Genomic DNA, 13,114 nt, shown 5'->3' on the forward strand with positions numbered 1-13,114 from the left:
TTCTGATTTTATGTATTTGGGTCCTTTCTCCCTTTTTCTTGATGAATCTGGTTAAATGCTTGTCAATTTTGTTTTATCAAAATCAATGGATTTTTGGATTGTTCCCTTTATCATTTTGTAGTGTCCTTCTTCATCTTTTACTATAACCTTGGTTTAAAAGTCTATTTTGTGTAATATGAGTATAGCTACCCCAGCTACATTTTCCTTTCCATCTGCATAAAATATCTCTTTCCATCCCTTTACTTTTAGCCTCTGTGTGCCTTTTGATCTGAAGTGAATCTTTTGGAGACAGCATACATATGGGTCTCATTTTCTTATCCATTCAGCTACCGTTTCTTTTGAATGGCTTTTAGAGGACCTTAGCCATTTACATTTAATGTGATTATTGATAGACACATATTTAGTGCCATTTTATGTTTTAACTATTTTCCTCTGTTGCTTCCTTTCCTTTTCCTTTTTCTTCTTCTTAAAGCAAGCCCTTTAAAATTTGTTGCAGTATTGGTTTTATGTTAACAAAATCCTTTAGCTTCTTCTCTGGTAAGCTCCTTATTTCTCCCTCAATTTTAAATGATAACCTTGCTGAGTAAAGCAGCCTCAGTTGTAGCTTTTCATCACCTTGAATATTTTATGCCACTCCCTTCTGGCCTGAAATGTTTCTGTTGAGAAAGCAGATGACAATCTAATTGGTCCTCCCTTGTAGGTAACTACCTGCTCTTCTCTTATGGCCTGTAGGATTCTCTCCTTGTCTTTATGATGCGTCTTGGTGTAGGCCTCTTTGGGTCCACCTTGTTTGGGACTCTGAACTTCCCGGATCTGTGTCTTTTTCCTTCACCAGATTAGGGAAGTTTTCAGTCATTATTTCTGCAAACAGGTTCTTGATCCCTCACTCACTTTCTTCCCCTTCTGGTACTCTCATGATGCGCATGGTGTTATGCTTCATGCTGTCCAAAATGTTTCTCACATTCTCCTCTTTTTTAAAAAATTAATTTTCCTTTTTGCTTCTCTCCCTGGGTGTTTTTTTTTATCTTAGTTTTCCAAATCACTGATTCATTCCTCTGCTACATCTAACCTCCTGTTTGTTCCTTCCAATGCATTATTTATTTCAGATATTGCATTCTCTATTCCTGACTGGTCCTTTTTTTACACTTTCTTTCTCTTTTTTTCATGCTGTTGAGTATTCTTATAATCATTACTCTAAATTCTCTATCTGATAAATTGCTTGCCTCCATTTTCATCTAGTTCTTCTGGAGAATTCTCTTGTTCTTTGATTTAGGGCCTATTTCTTTGTCTTGCCATTTAGAATGCTTCCTTGAATTTTCTGCCTTAGTTGTTAAACTAATCTGTGATACGGTCCTTAAGCTGTAATCAGAAGCCTGGTTTAAGCACCACAGGGTGGGTCAGAGTAATTCCTGCAAGCAGGGCTAATGCTTCCTCTGAGGCTGATGCTACACCTGGAGGGGGGAGCTCTGCCTGATAATGACAGCTTCTGCAGTATGGGGAATGACTCAGCACAGGGATTGTCAGTCCTTCAGTTCTCTCCCTAGAGCCACCAACCCTAGGCCCTCCTCCAGTGCCTGTACCCCACTCTTTGCTCCCTCTGCCGAAGCCCAGGGTAAATGGCTTCAAACAAAATTTTGTGTATTGGCCCTTCAAGAAGTTCTCTGCTTCTCCAGCCATCTCTCCCTGGTGGAAAGAAACTCTCTGCCGCTTTTCACAGCTGCATGTATCTGGGTTCCTTTCTGGCTTTGGTGCTATAAGCTGGGGAACCCAACTCAGGGTTTAGACTTCTCAGGGGGAACCCCCTGGTTGCTGAAATACCTCTCTGGAACTTCAGCTACCACCTGTTGGAAAAACCAGCCATCTCAAGACTCCTCCCTACCAATCTCATTGTGGTAAAGTTGTTTCTTCCATCTGTCTTTGGTGATAAGTTTTCTCTCCAGCTAATGTTCAGCTGATTATTCAGGATGATTTCTCTGCTACTTACTTATAATTCCAGATTGGTTATGGGAAGAGGCTAGTGTAGTTTCCACTTACTCCTCTGCCTCTTGGCTCTCTAAACTTCTCTTTTTACTGTTTTTTTTTTAAGATTTTATTTATGTACTTCTTAGAGGTCAAGGGAAAGAGAAACAGAGGGAGAGACAGAGCAAAGGGTAAGAGATACATCAACTGGTTGCCTCTCGCATGCTCCCACAACTGGGGACTTGACCAACAACCCAGGCATGTGCCCTAACTGGGAATTGAACCTATGGCCCTCTGGTTCACAGGCTGCCACTTAATCCACTGAGCCACACCAGCCAGGGCTATTTTTATTGTTTTATTTTTATTTTTATATTTTAAATGTATGCTGACTCATTTTTATTGATTTTTTAATATATTGTATTGATTATACCATTACAGTTCTTCTATTCCCCCCTTATTCCCCTTCCCCCTGCACACCCCTCTCCCATCATTCCCCTCCTTTAGTTTATGACCATGTGTCTCAAGTTTTTTAGATTCTATATTTCCCATACTATTCTTGCCCTCCCCCTATCTATTTTCTACCTACTGTCTATGCTATTCTCTGTACCTTCTCCCCTCTTCTCCTCCTCCCACTCCCCTGTTGTTAACCCTTCATGTGTTCTTCATTTCTATGGTTCCACTCCTGATCTAGCTGTCCTCTTGGTTTGCTTTTGTTTTAGGTGTGGTTGTTAATAACTGTGAGTTTGCTGTCCTTTCACTGTTCATATTTTTATCTTCTTTTTCTTAGAGAAGTCCCTTTAACATTTCATTTAATAAGGGCTTGGTGATGATGAACTCCTTGAATTTGATCTTATCTGAGAAGCACTTTATCTGCCCTTCCATTCTAAATGAAAGCTTTGCTGGATAGAGCAGTCTTGGATGTAGGTCTTTGGATTTCATGACTTGGAATACTTCTTCCCAGCCCCTTCTTGCCTGGAAGGTCTCTTTTGAGAAATCAGCTGACAGTCTGATGGGAACTCCTCTGTAGGTGACTATCCCCTTATCCCTTGATGCTTCTAGGATTCTCTCCTTCATTTTAATCTTGGCTAATGTAATAATGATGTGCCTTGGTGTGTTCCTTCTTGGGTTCAACTTCTTTGGGACTTTCTGAGCTTCCTGGATTTCCTGGAAGTCTATTTCCTTTACCAGACTGGGGAAGTTCTCCTTTATTATTTGTTCAAATAAGTTTTCCACTCGTGGCTGTTTCTTTCCCCCTTCTGGTACCCCTATAATTCGGATGTTGGAACGTTTAAAGATGTCCTGGAGGTTTCTAAGCCTCTCCTCATTTTTTTGAATTCTCATTTCTTCATTCCTTTCTGGTGGGATGTTTTGTTCTTCCTTCTGGTCCACTCCCTTGATTTGAGTCCCAGTTTCCTTTCCATCACTATTGGTTCAAACCAATAGTTGAACCCTTTAATTAGGTGAACCCTTCATTTCAATTAGTTTAGCCTTCATATGTTCCTCTAATTTGTGACTATAATCAACCAGTTCTGTGAGCATCCTGATCACCAGTATCTTGAACTGTGTACCTCAGAGGTTCGCTATTTCTAGGTTGCTTAGAGTTATTGGCTCTGGGGCTTTGAGTTCTTCTTGAGCCATATTTTGGACTGTTCGTGCCTGTTATGTATGAGGAGTGGAGCCCTAGGTGTTCACCAGGGCGGGGCAATTCAGTTGCTGGGTTGTGACGCTGTATGTGGGGGCGGAGGTCAAAGGAGAGCAATGGCAGTCCCCTCTGCTGCCTCCCGCCATGTGGTCTGTCCCACTGCGTGGCTGTGGTCAGCCAGCCGCCTTGCACACTCACTGGGTTTGCCTGCTGGGGCCTGCGCGATCTGTCTCACTGCTCACTCCTCTGCTGGTTCATCTGCGCGCGAATGTGTGACTGCTGTCAGCCAGCCCCGCACCCTCACTGGGTCTGAGCTGCTACCCTGGCTGCCTGCAGCGCCTGGGTTGGGGGATCTTTCCTGCCTGACCCAGCTCCGCTGCTGGCTTCCCCACTCTTACTGGTCCAGGTCGAACGGTTCATTGTTGTTGGACTTCCATATAGTTCAATTTTCTGTTCTTTGACTGCGTCTTTGTTTGCTAAAACTTTGTTGTATTCAAACTTGGTTGTGGGAGAAGGCACAGTGTTTCCACCTACGCCTCCATCTTGGCAGAAGTCTCCTATTTTTATTGTTTTATGTTTGCTTTATATTCAGGGATAAACTTTAGCACAATGACTAATCCTTTTAAATTTTATGTCTGTTCACTAGAGACAATAAAACGCCAACATAGTTCAATGTAAATGTGGTAGACGCTATTAAAAAAATGAGGGAAAATAAAAATATAATCCCCACTCAGAAGTAATTTACAATCCATAGGGGAAGATCTGACTGTACCTAACTGACTATGTTACTTGGCTTCATGAAGGCAATGGCATGGCATTTAAATCAAGTTCTGAACAATGAATAAATTCTAGCAAGTGGGGAGTAGTTGAAAGAAAAACATGACCAGTACTGTACAAACATCAAATGGCTTTTGTAAAAAATTTTATTTGAAGGAAATGGGAGGTGGACAATGTAGTCAAAATACCTAGCACAAGAGAGTGAGGTTGGAATATAAAGGCCAGATGAGAGAGATAGCCAGGGGAAATTTTCAATGTCTATGAAGCTAGAGAACTATGCAAATCAAACTAACGGTTTGGGTATTATTCCATATATATTGAGGTGCCACCAAAGGTTTTTAAACTGAGAAAAGATATGGTAAAAATATGTGATTATAAGAACAATTACTTTAAAGAACTGATGTGAATAAAGACTAGACAAGGAGATCAAATACAGAAGTGATATAGACCATAAATGACTGAGTGGTACAAAGACTTTAAGAATGAAAAGGAGGTGATAAATAGGTTGAAACTGATAAATAAACGACTTTTCAGAGAAGTCAAATATGTTAAGATTTAGTCACAGTACTCCTCAAAGTACAGTTTGATTAAATTCACATTGGCAGCACGGAAACCAATAACCCCGTATGCACCCTCTTGCCAATGCTAGTAATATGAAATCTGACAGGAAATGAGAGGCTTTGTGCAGGGAATAATTACTTTTCAGGAGCTCTTTAGAATAATAAATAACTAAACTAAAAGGGGGATATTACAAGGTCAAATCATAAACATAAAAAACAAAAAGGAGAAAAAAACAGCAGTGTGCCAGCAGTGTGCAACTTCTCCATTAGGCAAAGAAGTCAAAAGAAATTTGGTGCAACAAATGATCACCAAGAAAAAAGAAAAGATCCCCAGAAACAGGGAAAGCGCTTCCACCTATCATACAACCAATCCATACTAAGAGTAGTTGTTTTTTTCCATGTAATCTAGCAAGATATTAATTAAAAGTTTTAGTGAAAAGGACTGAATATGTTCAGATAAAACAACATTTATCAAAGATGATAAAACCTAATTAACCAAGAATTTTAACACATACTTACAGTGTTGTAAAGTTCTTCTAGTCTAGGAATGGTAAGGAATTTATGCATGCTTACTCCATTTTCAATAAGAAGCTTTACAAACGCAACTCTGTCCATTACAAGAGCATCAAGCATAGCTTGCTCCAAGGATCCAACCTAAAAGAGTATCCTAATTAATAACTATGTTTCACACATTCTAATTATACAGTTGGAAATGCAAGCTCTTAGGATTGGTTTGACTCTGAGCAGTTTTAGAACAAAATTTAAGTGATGTAAAATAGTAAAAAAGCTAGGAGTTAAGTTATAAATAGAACAGATGAAAAGACATCTTTAGAGTAGCATTCCCCAAGAATATTCCATAAAAACTACTTTGAAGGAGAGCAAGTGTGACATGGGGTAAGGGGAGAATATACATCATCAACTAAAATTGGGGAAAAATACCTTAGAGTAATGATTCTCAACATTTAGAAAAAGTTTTTTGGAGGGGTCATTTCAATAACTGAGGACCATTACTAACATTTAATGGATAAGGGTCTAAGGATACCAGAAACCGATGCATTATGCCAGCCAATCTCACAAATGAATTGTCACACATCTCACACAACTTTCTATTATCCAGTTAGATGCTCATGAATAGAAATCAGTGATGCTGCTTTACATATAAGCAAAAAGTACTCTGTCAAGGTTTGTTCTAAAATGAACTTTCCCAAACTACAACTACCATAAAAGTTACACAAGACTGTACTTAGTTTTCTTTAGAACTTTAACAGAAATTATTCACCATTAGAGGAAAACATCTCTTAGCATGTGCCATTTGAGTTTAATAACACATGTTTATCAGTCAGCATTTGTAGCTGTCTCTTATTAGTTTTTTGAGACTCTTTTATAGATTTCAACAGACTTTGAATCAAGTACTATTAAATTAATGAAGACACATATACAGGGATTTCACTGACTATCACTAATAAAGGTCATGTTATTAACAGAATGTCATTAAAAACTGATGATATTAAGTATACTGATGCTCTATTAGTAATGAGGTATCAATGATATACTGATCATGCTAAATATATTAACAATATAATACTTTAATATCTCATATAATTGCTTCTATATATTTTCACTTTTTGGTACCACATGATTTACAAACTCTGTGGTAAAAATCAATACCTAAATCATTGGTTTTTTTTGACCTGCTGCTTTTCATCTTATTCTGATTCTGTCTTCAGAAGCATACCATACAAATTCTATACAGCAACCTTTATTACTATTTCTTTTTCCAATCTATCCTCTATTTACATCACTTAGCAAAGGATATGGCCTCCAAGACCTTTTTAATATATAGACTTGGCTGGTGTGGCTCAGTATATTGAGTGCCGCCCTGTGAACCAAGGAGTTGCCAGTTCAATTCCTAGTTGGGGCACACATTAGGGTTGTGGGACAGGTCCTTTGTGGAGGGCGTCTGAGAAGCAACCACACAGTGATGGTTCTCTCCCTCTCTTTCTCCCTCCCTCCCCCTCTCTCTAAAAATAAATACATAAATAAAAATTTAAAAAGGTCTTTTTAATATAGACTAAATGCATGCCTTATATATGATAGTATTTTAAGATGAAAGATTTTTTGGTATTTTTCATCAGTCAGTTCTATGTCATAACAAGGAAAATATTTTAATATTGCACTTAAATATGAAATCCAACTAATTTATAGGAACATACACTTATTCATTTTCTCATATTAACAGCCTGTAATTTATTATGGCATGTTATCCCTTTTTTAAATATTATTTCCTTATTTCTCTTATCACATACAAATTCTATTTCTTATTATTTATTCTAACATTAAAAACTTTTACTCAATTGGCTACTTGGTCCTCTCCCTGTGTTTTCCTTGAATTTAAGTGACCAATAACATTCCTGTATTAGTCTGCACTCACAATTGCAGCATTTACACTGATTCTATCAACAGGTGCAAGCATATGCATATTGAAAAATTTATTTTTATTATAAATCAAGCCCTGGCTGGTGTAGCTCAGTGGATTGAGCGTGGGCCTGCAAACCACGCGATCACAATTTGATTCCAAGTCAGGGCACATGCCTGGGCTGCAGGCCAGTTCCCAGTAGGAGACTCACCAGAGGCAACCATACATTGATATTTCTTACCCTCTCTCCTTCCCTTCCCCTCTAAAGATAAATGAATAAAATCTTTAAAAAAAAAAAGATGAAAAAGAAAAACAACTCGCTACATACGTTGAACTCCCATAAGCAGAACTTTTGCAGGCCAGAAGGGAGTGCACAATATATTCAAAGTGCTAAAGGAGGTATCTTCCAACTACTACTCTGCTTGGAAAACTTATCAGCCAGAATTCAAGAAGAGGGTTTTCCCTCTTCTTGGGTTTTCCAGACAAAATAAAGCTAAAGGAGTTTATTACCACTAAACCACCTTCCAAGAAATGTTAAAGAGATTTAAGTAAGCTGAAAAGAACGGACTCTAAGTAGTAATAAGAAAACATTAATATATGAAAGAACAAATCTCACTGGAAAGGTAAAAGAATAGATAGTGGATTAAAAGGTAAAAGTAAAGATTGTATATTAATCACCTATAATGGTAATATGAAGGTTAAAAGACCAAAGTAGTAAGAATAACTATGATTATAACAACTAAGAAATATACAATATAAAAAGATCTAAAATGTCAAAACCATAAAACATCATAGGAGGAGTAAGAATGCTGAACTTTAGAATAAGATCAAACCTACGTTGTTATAAACTTAAAATAGACCATTACAGTTATAAGCTATTATATGTAATCTTCATGGTAGCCACAAAGCAAAAAGCCCATAGTTAATAGACAAAAGAGAAAAAGAATATATCATTAATGAAAGTCATCAAACCACAAAGGAAGAGAGCAAGAGAAGAAAGAAACAGAGGGGAATTACAAAAACAGCTAGAAAACAATTAGCAAAATGGCAATATGTACACACTTGTCAATAACTGCTTTAAATGTAAATGCAGTAAATGCTCTAATCAAAAGACATACAATGGCTGAATGGATAAAAAAAACAAAACCTACCTACATGCTGCCTACAAGAGAATTATTTTAAAGACTGACTGAAAGAAAAGGGATGGAAAAAGATATTCTATGCAAACGGAGAATTTTAAAAAGCTGGAGTACACACACTTGTAGGGGACAAAACAGACTTTTAAAGAAAAACTGTAATAAGGACAAAGATGGCAATCCCAGCACAAATAGCAGCCACCTCAGACTGCTTTACAACCCAGGCAGGGTGGCCCTGGGCAAAACAAAGATGGGGGCTGACCTAGGCCTGCATCACACAGGAAACTCAAGTCTGCACACCCAGCGGATGACTCCAGTCCACATCAGAACACCACCCCCCGTCCCTGCATAGCTGAGCTTAGCTGATCTTCCATAGAGGGCAGAGGTTGCTGGTCTTTGGTCATAGACAGTCTTTTGCAGCTGACTGGCCTGGATAAATCCCTTCCATTGACCTGCCAACAGCAATCAAGGCTCAACTACAATAGGAGGGTGTACTTGGCCCACACAAAGGCTACATCTTGAGTACAAAGCATGAGTGACAGGGAAGCCTAGGCCATTGGACCCTACAGGATACTTACTACATTAAGCCACACTACCAAGACATGGACTCATAGCAGCTCTACCTAACAGACAGAAACACAGGGAGGCTGCCAAAATCAGGAAAAAACAAGGAAACATGGCACAAATGAAAAAAATAGAAAAAAAAAACCCCTCCAGAAAAACAGCTAAATGAAATGGAGATAAAAAAAAATCTATCAGATGCAGAGTTCAAAACACTGTTTATAAGGATGATCAAGGAACTAAACGAGGACCTCAGCAGCATAAAAAAGAGCCAGTCAGAAATGAAGGGTACACTAAGTGAAATAAAGAACAATTTACCTGGTAACAACAGTAGAGTGGATGAAGCTAAGAATCAAATCAATATGGAAGCAAAAATGGAAATTGGAAATCTCTCTAACAAAATAGTGAAAGAAAACACCCCTAATTTGGAGAAGGAACTAGACATGCAAGCTCAGAAAGCACAGAGTGTCCCAATTATGATGGATGCAAAAAGGCCCACTCCAAGACACATCATTAGTAAAAGACCAAAGGTTAAAGCTAAAGAGAGACTCTTAAAAGTCAGAGAAAAGAAGGTAGTTACCAGAAGGTTGCCAGATGGGAGGAGGGAGGTGAGAATGGGTGAGGAGGTGAGGGGATTAAGAAGTACACGTAAGTGCTACAGAACAGCCATGGGATGTACAGTACAGCACAGGAGATGGAGCAGCCCAAATGCATGACCCAGGGACATGAACAATGGTATGGGAATTGACCCAGGAGCCATGGGGGGTGCAAAGAGGGAAAAATTAGCAACTGTAATAGCATAATCAATGAAACATAATTTTTTAAAAAGTGACAAAGATGGGCATTACATAGTGATAAAGTGGTTCATCCAACAACAGCATATAAAATCTGTAAATTTATGCACTCTACGTAGGGAGCACCTAAGTATATAAAGCAAATATTAATAGACCCAAAGAGAGAAATAGCAATGCAATAGCAGGGAATTTTAATATCACACTTATATCAATGGAGAGATCATCCAAACAAAAAAAAAAAAACTCAGTAAGGAAATATCAGCTTTAAATGGCACTTTAGACTAGTGCGCCTTAACAAATACACACAAAACATCCCATCCAAAAGCAACAGAATACACATTCTTCTCAATGAACATGGAATATTTTCTAGGCCACTAAACAAGTTCTCTTAATAAATTCAAGAGAACAGAAATATCAAGCATCTTTTCCAAACACAATAATATGAAATTGGAAATTAATTATACAAAGAAAAATGGAAACTTCACAAGTGTGTGGAGGTTAAACAACATGCAACTAAACAGCCAATAGGTCAAAGAGAAAACAAAAAAATCAGAATATACCAACACAAATGAAAATGGAAATACATACATCATAACAAAATTTGTAGGATACAGCAAAAGCAATTTTAAGAGAGAAGTTAATAGCAATAAATATCTACCTCAGAAACACAAAAAGTGTTAACTTTCTACTTCAGGAATTAGAAAAAGGACAAAGCCCAAAGTAAATAGAAAGAAGGAAATAACAAAGTTTAGAGAAGAAATAAATGAAACCAAAACAAAAAAGACAATAGAAAAGACCAATAAAACTTAGAAGTGGTTCTTTGAAAAGATAAACTAAGTTGACAAACCAAGAAATAAAAATAAACTTACCAAGAAAAACAGACAGGACTCAAATAAATAAAATGAAAAGAGAATTATTACAACTGATACCACAGAAATACAAAGGATCATACAAGACTACTATGAACAATTACACAACAAAAAAGGGGGCAACCAAGAAGAAATGGATAAATTCCTAGAAACATACAATCTATCAAGACTGAGTCATAAAGAAACAGGAAAGCTGAACAGAATGATTACTGCTAGTAATCAGGCTTCTTTTTTTATCCTCACCCAAGGAAAATTTTTCATTGCTTTTAGAGAGCGTAGTGGAGGCAGGGGGGCAGGGGTGACAGGGATAGGTAGACACAGGAAGAAGGGGAGAGATGGGGGCAAGGTGGAGGGGCGGAGAAAGAAACATTGAGGAAAGAGAGAAACACTGATTGATTACCTTTCATTTGAGCCCTCACTGGGGATCAAACCCACAACCTAGGTGTGTGCTTTGACTTGGAATGAACCTACAACCTTTCAGTGTATGGAACAATGCTCCAAACAACTGAGGCACACCTGCCAGGACATCAGGGTTCTTTTTTGTTAGTTTTTTTTGGTTTTTGTAGCAAGAGAGGAAGTGAGAGAAAAAAACCCAATGATGTGAGAGAGAAGCAATTGGTTGCCTCCCACATAGGCTGGGACCATGGATCAGTGCCCAGACTGGGGGTTGCAAGCTCCCAGACCTGGGACCAACCTCCAGTTTAGGTATGTGCCCTGACTGAGAATCAAACCAACAACTTTTCAGTTACAGGACAACACTCCAACTGAGTCACACCAGCTAAGGCCAGGGCATCAGTTTTCAATCAATAGTGACAAACCTTCCAATTGCCCTGACTGGTGGGACTCAGTTGGACATCGACGCACAAAGAGAAGGGTTACCAGTTAGATTCCTTGTCATGGGCGTATTTCTAGGCTGTGGGTTCAGTCCCCAGCCAAGGAGTGTATGGGAGGCAACCAATCTATGCTTCTCTCTCACATCAATATTTCTCTCCTCTTTCTCTCCCTTCCTCACTCAGTAAAAATAAATAAAATCTTATAAAGAAAAGAAAACTCCCAACAAACAGAAATCCAAGAGCAGAGAGATTCCCTGATGAATTCCACCAAGCATTTGAAGAATTAATGCCAATCCTCTTAAACTCTTTCAAAAAACAAAGGGAAGGGAGCTCTTCCAAACTAATATTATGAGGCCAGAATTGCCCTGATACCAAAACCAGATGAAAACACAAGAAAATTACATGCTGTGATCCCCTTAATGAACATATACACATGAAACATTATTTCTATGATTTTGTTCAGTTCTAGGATTTTCAGAGATCTCTACACTGTAACAAGCAAGGTTTTACCAAAGAAGCAAATAGAATTTATTAACTCCTAAATGGATTTGAATGTTGTAGAAATGTTTAGGGAAACTAATTTTGTACTTTACAGGTAAAATGTCAAGTCTGGTCACAGTTCCAACAAACATTTTGTTACTACTTAGTTTAATGTAATTACACTGGATATACAGATTATTTTACATACCAGCCACTGTTGTCCGTAAACAAATACATGATTTTTGGCAATGTCAACTCTATCCCATGCCAATGTAAGGATGAGCTGGTCAAATGCAGATGCATTCGTACCTAGTCAAATAAAGAAAATAGTTCACAGGTTCAATTAATTTCTCTCCATTAAACTATGAACATGCACAAATTCTTCCCACTCCTTTTTAACAAATGTACAAGCTGTCACTGTTCAGAGATGGCCTGCCTCAGAGAGATAAATTTACCCCAAGGGTTGAGGACTTTCATTTCCCAACTCTATATACAAAAGACACAGCCTTATTCACTACAAGCAATTCATAATGTAGAACAAAAAGAATAAAGCAAGGTGACTTGTTTCTAACATAGAGAGACCATTAACATGAAAAATATCCCTATAGGTGCTTTTCTGTGCATATACAGTAGGTTGGCCAAAAAGTTCATTTAGTTTTTTCTGTACAATGGTTTTAATAGTGCTTAGTTGTTTTTAACTTCAGTCAAAACAATTTCGTTAGGTTGTACTGTGACAGCTGTCAGACCAGCATGCACTTATAAAAAAACTGATCAAAACTGGTAATTTTTCACAGCTATTTTAATATTCAAGAAGAGAAAAAACACAACATTTTTGGTATATTATGCTTTATTATTTCAAGAAAAGTAAAAACACAACTGAAATGCAAAAATAAAAAACTTTTGCACCATGTGGAGAAGGTGCTATGACTGATCAAGCATGTCAAAAGTGGTTTTGCAAAGTTTCTTGGTACTACTGACATTTGGCCAAATAATTCTTTGCTGTGGGGCTTCCTGATGAACTGGAAGATGTTCAGCAGCACCCCTGGCCTCTACCCACTAGAAGCCAATAGCAGAAGATAGCTGACAT

At 38.0% G+C, this 13,114-nt stretch overlaps 1 protein-coding gene across 3 annotated transcripts in view; it reads right to left on the reverse strand.

Annotated features, from left to right (window-relative positions):
• TRPM7 (transient receptor potential cation channel subfamily M member 7) overlaps positions 1-13,114 on the reverse strand; it is a 124,865-nt gene that overhangs the window by 63,260 nt on the left and 48,491 nt on the right. For all 3 annotated transcript variants that reach the window (XM_037054623.1, XM_037054621.1, XM_037054620.1), the window contains exons 11-12: positions 12,236-12,336; positions 5,458-5,592 (exon numbers count right to left, since the gene is read on the reverse strand). In XM_037054623.1, the coding sequence (XP_036910518.1) occupies positions 5,458-5,592; positions 12,236-12,336 (236 nt within the window). The remainder of the gene's footprint in view (positions 1-5,457; positions 5,593-12,235; positions 12,337-13,114) is intronic.

This window comes from Sturnira hondurensis, unplaced genomic scaffold (genome assembly GCF_014824575.4).
Source record: "Sturnira hondurensis isolate 20B ecotype Veracruz unplaced genomic scaffold, ASM1482457v3 Scaffold0008196, whole genome shotgun sequence".
Classification (NCBI taxonomy): Eukaryota; Metazoa; Chordata; class Mammalia; order Chiroptera; family Phyllostomidae; genus Sturnira; species Sturnira hondurensis.